The sequence below is a fragment of the Vicia villosa genome, linkage group LG4 (genome assembly GCF_029867415.1).
Source record: "Vicia villosa cultivar HV-30 ecotype Madison, WI linkage group LG4, Vvil1.0, whole genome shotgun sequence".
Classification (NCBI taxonomy): Eukaryota; Viridiplantae; Streptophyta; class Magnoliopsida; order Fabales; family Fabaceae; genus Vicia; species Vicia villosa.
This window is the reverse complement of record NC_081183.1, coordinates 196,287,974-196,298,484: the sequence shown is the minus strand read 5'-3', so window position 1 is coordinate 196,298,484 and position 10,511 is coordinate 196,287,974. Positions and strand designations below refer to the sequence as shown.

The 10,511-nt window shown below is 33.5% G+C and overlaps 1 protein-coding gene and 1 non-coding gene across 2 annotated transcripts; one reads left to right on the top strand and one right to left on the bottom strand.

Annotated features, from left to right (window-relative positions):
• The first annotated feature begins 362 nt into the window (after window positions 1-362).
• On the top strand, window positions 363-446 carry TRNAL-CAA (transfer RNA leucine (anticodon CAA)). Its single transcript has one exon. It is a non-coding gene; the product is annotated as a tRNA-Leu (tRNA).
• A 7,035-nt stretch (window positions 447-7,481) lies between these two features.
• LOC131596681 (thaumatin-like protein 1) lies at window positions 7,482-9,966 on the bottom strand. Its single transcript, XM_058869408.1, has 3 exons — window positions 9,759-9,966; window positions 8,970-9,666; window positions 7,482-8,174 (listed from the first exon to the last, which is right to left on the bottom strand). Exons 1-3 carry the CDS (start codon window positions 9,823-9,825, stop codon window positions 7,958-7,960), a joined length of 981 nt encoding a protein of 326 aa, XP_058725391.1. The 5' UTR covers window positions 9,826-9,966; the 3' UTR covers window positions 7,482-7,957.
• Between the last annotated feature and the right edge of the window lie 545 nt (window positions 9,967-10,511).

Below are 10,511 nucleotides of genomic sequence, written 5' to 3'. Positions count from 1 at the left end.
TTTAGTTTATAGAAACCATATCATGTACTTTCATAAAAAAGTATATCAATGAGGAGGACTATTATCTATTTCTACTATTCTATAAGTATTAACCTTGCCAACTAATTTTTTTTGTTAAATCTTTCAACACTACAAAATGTAATTATCATATATTTGGTATAAACATAGAGAAGTATAGAACTCTAATTAAAAATTTATATATTTTTTGTAACATAAGTAGATTACAAAAGTATGCTTACAAAATTATTCATTTTCATATGACATAAATAAAGTTCAAAAAAGTGAGGAAGACAAAAATTCAAAGAAAATACAATAACTTTTTATCATACAAATTTAAAAAGATGATTCAATTAGTTACCAAAGTCAGGATGGCCGAGTGGTCTAAGGCGCCAGACTCAAGTTCTGGTCTTCGAAAGAGGGCGTGGGTTCAAATCCCACTTCTGACATTTTTTTCTTTTTTTTTTTCTTTTATTTTCTTGGACCACTATACAAGCCTAATGTTTGTGGCCTACTAATGCTTATTTTTCATTTTTCTTTTCTTTGAAAAGCTTCACGAATTGCAAAGAGAATATACTAATATAAGTTATTCTCCATACCAAGCATATTTTACTTTAGTATGCTAAAGGTTGCATATTATTTGATAGAAAAATATTTTTAATTAAGGCATTGTATTTAAAAAATTAAATATTACAATGTTTTTAATTGATTTTGGAGTTTCAACCTTAAGGTTTATTGAAAATATCTAAACATATTAGACTAATCAATGAATGATCTTTCTTAACCTGACTCACCTTGTTAAACAAAGATTTTTTTTTGGTTGAAAAAATTACAAGTGTGAGTAGTGTGGAAAAATTTCACATTGATTAGGAATGTGGAGCCTTCAACATTTATAAATGGGAGAACATACACACCTATCACCTTAAGGTTTTTGGTGAATATGTGGTGACTCTCTCATAAATGTGTGTTGCTTAAAAGGAATGCTCCAAAGTGAAAATGTTCCTCGTTCGATCCCCGTGATTGTTGTGTCAACATTTTTTGAATAGAAATTCTAATTATGTTAATCATTTTTAGAAAGTGATACAAAATTCTCTAGATCATACGTTCGTTTTCACATGATTGATAAGGCTAAAAAAGATCGTTTTTTGCTTCTATACAAAAATATTGTAGATTTTTTTCCAAGTTTCAAGCCCTTAAACATGGAAGATGCCTCAGCGATCAAAGCATCTATGAATTTGTGAGTCTTCTCTTGTGCTACAACAACCACTGTGCCGTGTTCATCGATAATGAAAATTTTGCACCCCCATTTGACTCATCCGATAAACTTGCACCACTAATGATTTTCATGGATCCTTTACTAGGTTTGTCCATTTCTATTTTCTACTGTCTCTGTCTTCATTGTCTCTCTTATTAAAATTAAGATTTTGCATTTCAATTTTTTCAAAAAAAAAGAAGAAGAATACATTATACTTATTATATGATTTTGAATTTGCATCGTGTTGTTCTGTTAAGCAATCATGAGTTATTTTGTTGATCAATTGAAGAATGAGAATGATAACCTTTGATCAGATTTCCTTCCTCATTTCAATTGTCATTCAGGTGCATCTCTTTTAAAGTGTGATGGAAATTAATGACATGTTTTCAAGCCTTATGAGTTAACATAGTTGAATTAATATCCATATTGGAATAAAACCATATTTCCTTAGGTTTGGTACAATTTGAAGATATGACCAATCGTCTCGCTACTAGTAAGACAAAAGGAAATCAATATCTCTATTAATCAAAGTATGTCTTACTATCAAATTTAATTTTTGGCATCATAGACTTGTTCATCCTTCACACAACGTAATCAAAACTATTCATCAATTCCTCTAGTTCATGATCATTCTGACTATGTTTGTGATTATTGTCACTATGCTAAACAAACTAAGATGTGTTTTCCTTTAAGCACAATTAAAATTATCTCAACTTTTGAACTGATTCATATGGATATATGGGGACCATTAACACCTTCATTTGTCCACGACCGCTCTTATTTCTTAACTGTTGCAAATGACTTCACAAGACATGCTTGGGCCTTTCTAGTGAAAAGTAAATAGGATGCTAGGACCTTGATTATGCAAGTCATTACCTTGGCTCATACTCAATTTATCAAGACTGTTAAACAAATCAGATTAACCAATGGCAAAGAGTTTTTAATGAACGATTATTTCAAGAACAAAGGAACCATATATCACAGGACTTGCATAGAGACACCTTAACAAAATTCCATAGTAGAAATAAAGCACGTGCATATCTTCTATGTTGCCAGAGCCATCATGTTTTAGTCAAACCTACCAAAGATGTTTTAGAATTTTGAATCAGTCATGTAATGTTTCTCATTAATAGGGTGCCTTCTCCTATCATGCAATTTTGAATATCCTTATGAACTTCTTCACGATTTCCCTCCTAAGTTTCGCAACCTCAAGGTCTTTGGATGCCTTGTGTTTGCCTTCACTCTTGTTCAAGGGCGCCAAAAAATTTATCCTCATGCCACTAAGTGCATTTTTCTTGGTTACAAACAAGGAATAAAAGGCTACATTGTCATTAACCTATCCACAAGAGAAATCTTCTTCACCATAAATGTTTCCTTTTATGAAGATTCCTTCCCCTCCACTCCCCCATCCACCATTGATTCTTTAAACCATATTCACCTACAAATAAACCGATTCAATCTACCTCTCAATCTTCATCTTATCAACCTATTATCCTATATCTTCCCACAAACATTCCACCCAATAACATTCAACCTTTACCTCTTGCTCAATCACTACCCATCATTTCCAAAATTTCCAACAAAATTATTCACAACCCAAAAGGTTTTGATGATTTTTCTTGCTTGTAACAATCTCACTTCATCCCAATGCATTCCCACACATACAACTATGTATGATATTCAACCTTACATCCACAATTCTCATCTTTCTCCCATCTATAATCATTACATTTTTCCCATTACCTCTCAAACTAAATTTAGCTCAGTTAAGCAGGCTTCTCAGCATAAATGTTGGAATCAGACCATTCTTACTAAATTACAAGCCTCACAACATAACAACACTTGGGTCATGACTTAATTACCTATAAATAAGAAACCTATAGAATGTAAATGGAAGTACAAAATCAAAAGACATGTTAATGTTTCCATAGAAAGATACAGAGTCGTACGGGTGGCAAAAGGGTACACACACAAATTGAAGGATTTGATTACATTAATACCTTTTCACCTTTAACAAATATGACAATTTTCAGACTTCTTTTTAGCCATTGCTGCTTCTCAAAATTGGCACCTGATACAACTTGATGTGAATAATATGTTTCTCCATGGAGACATTGATCAAGAAGTTTACATGACACCACCTTCGAGTCTGATTATATCTAATTCCAATCATGTCTGCAAGCTTCAAAAGTCACTTTATGGATTAAAACAGTCCAACAGACAATGTTTCTTGAAATTGTCTTCATTGCTTCTTTCCTTGCATTACAGGCAATCAAATTCAGACCATTCTCTTTTCACTAAACTAAATGGTCACAAGTTCATCATTCTTATCATTTATGTTGATGATTTAATTATTTCTGGAAATGAAAATTATGAAATTCAAAACCTCAAAACCATCCTTGACACTAATTTCAAAATCAAGGATCTTGACAACCTTCAGTTTTTCTAGGTCTTAAGGTAATTCCTTCACCACTTGGCATATCCATTTGTCAAATAAAGTATGTTCTCGAGTTACTCCATGGCGCGTGCCTTCTTGCTGCAAAACATTCTCCTACGACAATGACAAAATCATACAAGTACACTATTATGATTCTCCTCCCATTGATGTTATTTCTTATAGAAGATTCATTGGTCGTTTAATCTAGCTACATGTCTACCACCAAACCTGGTATGAGCTTATCAATCCAACAACTCATTCAATTCATGTTATCTCCTATAATAGTTCATCTATAGGATTCTCAAATACATCAAGCAATCTTTTCTTAAGGCTTGTTTTTTCCTTCCACCTCAACACTTCAACTCAAAGCTTTCAGTGACTCTGATAGGGCATGATGTATTGACACGAGATGCTCAATCACATGGTTCAACATATTTTTAGGAGATTCTCTCATCTTGTGGAAATCTAAAAAGCAGCTAAAAATTTCTAGAACCTCATTTGAAGTTGAGTACCAGACTCTTGCATCTACAGTATGTGAACTATAATGGTTAACATATTTATTACTCGAGTTAAATGTAGAATTTATCACTCATTCCCTACTTTATTGTGATAGTCAATCGACATGTCACATTGCAGTAAATGCCACCTCTCATGAAAGGACAAAATATATTAAAATTGATTGTCATGTCGTGCGAGAAAAACTCAATGCAAAACTCTTCCAATTGCTATATATCCCTAGTTCTACCCAACTTGCAGATATCTTGACTAAGCCCTTTGATCCTCATTTGTTTTCTCTTATCTTATTCAAGCTGGGAATCACGATTAGCTATGCTCCAACTTGAGGGGGGGCATATTGAGTCATATTCTCGTTGCAATACATAATTGTTTTTGCAGTTATGTTAGTTAGTTAGTTAGTTATACCTTATTGGTTGCTTGAGTTGAAAGTTAATAATATGGACCTTATCAATGCAATGTTTTTTTATCAAAATAACCAATTTTTTTTTAAAAAAACTCAAATAATTAAGTTTTCCCACAAATTCTCAAATTACCCGTGTTTCAAACAAAAAAAATTGACAATGCAGAGCACATGCCAATTCAATTGTCGTCTGCATTTAAAAAATAGAGCTAGCGTCAATAGAATTGGCAACTGCATACAAAGACACCCATTGACTTTATATGGAGACACCAATTGAATTACCGACATTGTATGACGAGTAGATGGAGGAGCCAATTGAATTGACGAATGTGTAAAAGAAATAAGTGGATGAATTGACGCTTGTACTTACTTCTTGTACACAGTCGCCAATTCAATTGGTGTTAACTCTATTTTTTTTATACAAAAGCCAATTGGATTGACATGTGCTATATGTTGTCAATTTTTTATTTTGTTTGAAACATGAAAATTCTAGTAACAAACGATTGATGTCGTATTGGATGTTATGGCATCCACTACTGAACAAATTATTAACTTTAGCAGAAAGTAAACAAAAGCAGTAAAGGACACACGAAATTGTTTACCCAGTTCGGTGTTTAACAACACCTACTCTGGGGGCTATCAAGCCAGGGAGGAAATCCACTATAGGCAGTATTAATTCAGAGCTAAACTACTAGTTTACACCCCTCACTTAAGACCTACCCATTGCAACTTCAACCTAACACTAGACCTGAGTTCCTACTCACTCCCCCTCAATCACAGCAATGATAACAAACAGATAAAAGTAAATTGAGAGTGAAGACACACTTCAAACAAATCTTGATCTTGCTTAAAAGCTTCAATGAAGAGACACAACACTCCTGCTTAAAAGCTTAGAGTGACACAACAAATTACAACTAAAAAACACCATACTCCAATACAATTATCAAAGTGACAATTGCTTGGCTCCCAAGAAAACATAACACAAACACACGAGAAGATCACAAACACACAGCACCGAATTCTTCACGTCAAAAACTTTGCCTCTGAAAGTAGGATTAACATTCTTTTTATAGGCATCTCTTGGGCCTTGGGCCTAACAATCATAAATTAGGGTTAACCAAGTTAACCTAATTTTCACAAATCCGGGTGCTAAAAATCAGCCCATGGCTCGTTCTCTTACTGATATACAATCAGCACAATCGTCAGTTTCCTAAAATCAGGGGTGGCCCTGAGCAAGGGCTCGCGGGGCGGGAGGCCAGGGCCCCATAATTTTAGGGGCACCAAAAAATATTTTTTAACATCTATATATATTAAAAAGAATCTGGATTTGTAAATGTTAAGGCTAGTGTTGAAAAGATTGAGAATGAAATGGAGATTGAATGTGTGTTTATTAAAAAACGTCAAATTCGTAGAAAACAATACTGATGAAAATCCATCTAAACCCACACAACTGAATCTAGAGTCTGGTAAAGAGTCTTTCCGAAATCATTATTTCTTATATATTGTAGATCAAACAATTGACCCACTTAATAGAAGATTTTAGCAGTATAGCACATATAAAAATATTTTTGGATTCTTCTTTAGTATTGAAAGACTTAGATCATTACCTGATAGGAACTCGAAAGCATGTTATAAACATCTTGAAACTTGTTTAAAACATGACAATTCTTTTGATCCTGATGGTGAATTTTTTTTTGAAGAATTGAAAGTTATTCTAGAAGTTTTAACAACTGAATCAAAATCAAGCTATATGATACTGAGTTCTTTAAAGACTTTTTAATTGTTTTTCTATTGCATGCATAGCTTTTATAGAATAATATTGACTATTTCTATCAGTGTTACATCTGCTGAAAGAAGTTTTTCTAAATTAAAGATTATTAAAATCTTATTTGAGATATACTATGCCACAAGATAGATTTAAATAGTCTTGCGTTGATTTTAATTGAAAATAATTTTTGAATAACCTTGATTATGAATAAATTATTAATGATTTGGCGACAAAAAATGCTAGAGGATGATATTTAAAGAATTTTAAAAGTTTGGTCAATTTTTTTATAGGAAAAAAGATCGGATCAAGAAGAAGAAGAAGAAAGATAAGAAAAAATTTATTTATAGTGGTTTAAGTTCTGATGTAGTATAAACAATGATTCAAAGATCCATGCTTGTATTCTTTTTTGCATAATGTCAAATAAAAATGTATTTTTATCTAATTATTTCTTTCATTCTTATGTATTTATTGTTAAAAAAAATTACAGGGGCACCACTCATTTAATTCGCCCAAGGCACCCAAATTCAAAGGACCGGCCCTGCCTAAAATAAAGCCTGAGATAAAGTAGGAAACAAAACAGAAACATAACATCACTTGATGTTCAAATCACGATGTCACAACAACCATCTTGACATCGCTAAAAACTGTATTAGCTAAATCCACATCTCCTGTAGAACACCACAACTGTATGTCATGACATCAATCAAAACATCTTAACTCAGAATTATGTTTTACCACAAAATGCAACCAATCAAGAACATCTATAAAACAATAAGTACTATGAGATTTTAGTGAAATTATTTGGTTATTTGAAGATATTATTTTAATAAAAAAAATCTAACAATGCTAGTAGAACTTAAGCTCATCATGTTCAATTCCAAATGTTGAATTCCAAATGTTGCACAATTCTTATTAAATGACAATGCTAAGATGATCTTATAATTTGAGTTTTATTCAACTCATAACGACAGTATTCAACAGTATTCTATTGAACACATATACCATAAACCTGAAACGTTGACAAATTTTGGTATAGTAATATTCAAGATTGCATATTGTTAAGAAGTGTCAGGTCATATATTGTCCGATGTGAGACTCTTAACACATATTGAAGAAAACAATGCAGGAATTTCCATTGCCTTATTGTATCCAAATATTACATTCACTAACCAATAAATGAATCCCATCTACCATACAAAGAATTCAATTATAATATGCCTAGTGATCTAGTTTACAGAAAATAAATACATTATAATTAGAATTAAAAAAAAAAGAAGAATAAAAATCAAATCTCCCTAACTAGAATTAATGTAAAATAAAGATTATTTTATGACAAAATGTCAAGAGTTGTAGGGTCTCCAGCTTGAAATGTTGAAAGGAGTAGTAGGCAAGCAATACCTTGGGCATGAAATGAGTCATGTCCTAGTCAGAGAAGCCAAATGCATGGTATGTACTTAAAAATTGTCATGCTAAATAGTCAAATATGTAAAGAGGGTCCCATATTATGGCCAATGAAGGTGGGGGAGGGTGTGGCCATATTGATATGATTTATGGGCCCAAGGAATGGAGAAGTGATTAGAAGAGTTAGCATAAGTGCCAGATGGCCATAGTAATGGTAATAATGCAGGCAATAATTTGTGAATGGAGGAGCACATGGGTGCACATGGCTTGTGAGATTTCACTTTGATCATAACCACCTTCATACACCATTGTGTTGTCATTGTTAAACCGAGGCGAGGAAGAGTTGGAATTTGAAGATGAACTTTCCTGTTTAGTGTCTTGCCCTTGGGTTGCCTTTTGACTGAAAATACAATAGATAAAGTCATTAATAGTACTGTACAAAATATGGAGTAACAAAAAAACTACAAAAATGCAAAATGCAATATTGTAACTGTTACAAGACCAAGAAGGAAAAAGGACTGAACAACACTGTACATGATTACATGTAATTTGACATGTAAAAAACTACACGAGTCACAATGTACTATAATTTGTCTAACGGTTATAAAGTTCAACACTTTGGTTACTTTGATGTTTGACATATTATTGGCAATAATGCTGTGTAAGTAACGTTAACCCTTGGCATGTGTGCCACCTATATTAGTACTAGTAGTATTTTTTAATTGCATCACATTCATAATTAATTATGCATCATTACTCCATCTACCACATTTTGCTTACTAGTAGATTGCTTGCAATTGAAAAAAAAGTGGTTACTTTGAGTACATCAAAATTTTCTTGAAATCGACTACACAACTAATCATGGTGGTGGCTAAAAAGGCAACATTCATTTCATCTACTTTATTGCTCTACCGATTTTAATCAATTTTCTAATTATATCTAACTAATAATACTGGTATATGTTTTAGAGAAATAAGTGTAATTTTCATCTTCAGTCCCACCAAATATTCACCTACCCAAAATTATATATATTTTTGCTATATTATTATTATTATTATGCCACTTTTTACTCTTACCAATTTTAATCAAATTTTCACTTAAAATCCTATACTATTATACTTTTTGCGACACAGAGGTAAATTTTTTACCGTTAAAGTTTTATACAGTAGTGAAAAATAGAAAAGACGTAACTGACCTTGTAGTTGGAGAAGAACAAAAGGTGATGGTATAATCTATAGCATTAGCACAAGTGAAAGTACTGGTTTTATCATCATACGCGTAGCTATAAGCGCGTGGGCAAGCGTTTTTAAACAACTCAGAGTAAGAAGAAGGTTTGCAAGTATCCGGAGTCCCAAACGCGCCGCTGCAGCAATACTCCGGCGAATTAAAAGCCTCACACGCGCTCTTACACGCGACGTTCTCTTTCCCGTCCACGCTCATCACACTAAGCTCCGAAGGACACGCGCCGTTGAGATCTTCAATACATCCCGTCGTGGTGCATTTATCGCCGGTGCCACCTTGAGGAGAAACTAACATAGGGACGTTGTAGCCGTCGACGAGACTAACGTCGTAGAAGTCAAGACCGCCGGATCCGTCTAAAGTGAACTCTGCTAATGTTGCCGGTGGCGCGGCTCCGTTACCGGAGCATTCGACTTTGCCGGAGCCGCAGTCTCCGGTGAGGCAGGAGAATTTTCCGGTACTGTCTTGCGAGCAGAGAGTTCTTCCCCAGAAACGGCCGCCCCAGGAGGTTGGTGCGGTTACGGTGGTGGATTCGCCGGTTTGAAGAACGAAACCGGTGGTCGGAATAGGTGGGACCCCTGCGTTAGAAAGAAGTCCGGGCCAGACTGTATAGTCGCATTTGTTAACAAATGTGAATGTTGTTGAAATTACACCTGCATATATATTGAAATTAAATCATATTAATCTAACTTTAGTAGTATAGTGAAAAATATTAATGTTAATTTGGTTTAAGTTTGTAAATTACCTGAGATTGATAGATGAAATGTTAGTAAGAATGAAAAAATTGATAGTACTTGGTGGTGGTGATCCATGTATAGTAGAAATAGAAAAAATTTGTGCTTATATAAAAGTAACTTATGCTTAAATATGAAGAACGTGAATGAATGTATTTGAGAAAATGAAGTGGGAGAGAAGGATTTGAGAATGATGAAATGAGGAGGAGAAGGGTATTTATAGAAAAGTTGGGAGGGAATGAAAAAGGGGATATTTTTATGGGAACTGTTTGGTTGTAACGTGATTTATTTTTTTGGGAGACAGCATCTGACCAAAGTAACGTTGAACGTTACTTTTTTTGTTTTTTTAATTCAGAAAATGACAATTCTAATATAATGGAGTCCAATCATGAATTAGGAGTGTACTATACTCCCTCCGGCCTGAATTATAAGCAAATATTCCCTTTTCAGGTTCATTGAGTAATGAATGTATCTGGTCTACATAAGAGACCAGATACATTCATTATTCAGTGAATCTAAAAAGGGAATATTTGCTTATAATAATGGCCAGAGGGAGTATGATGGGAATTGTTGGCTCAAGGTGAAATAATCTTCGGTTAAACTACATATTATGGGTGGCAAAATCAAGACTATCGGACATGTCTATTTTGTCCATTTTTTTTTTTTGGGATAGGCTAAAGTTTTAGGTCTGTTTTATTATGTCTGCTATGCGCTGTTTTTTTGCGGACATGAGTTTTTTCATACAATTTTATTATTTTTAGGTC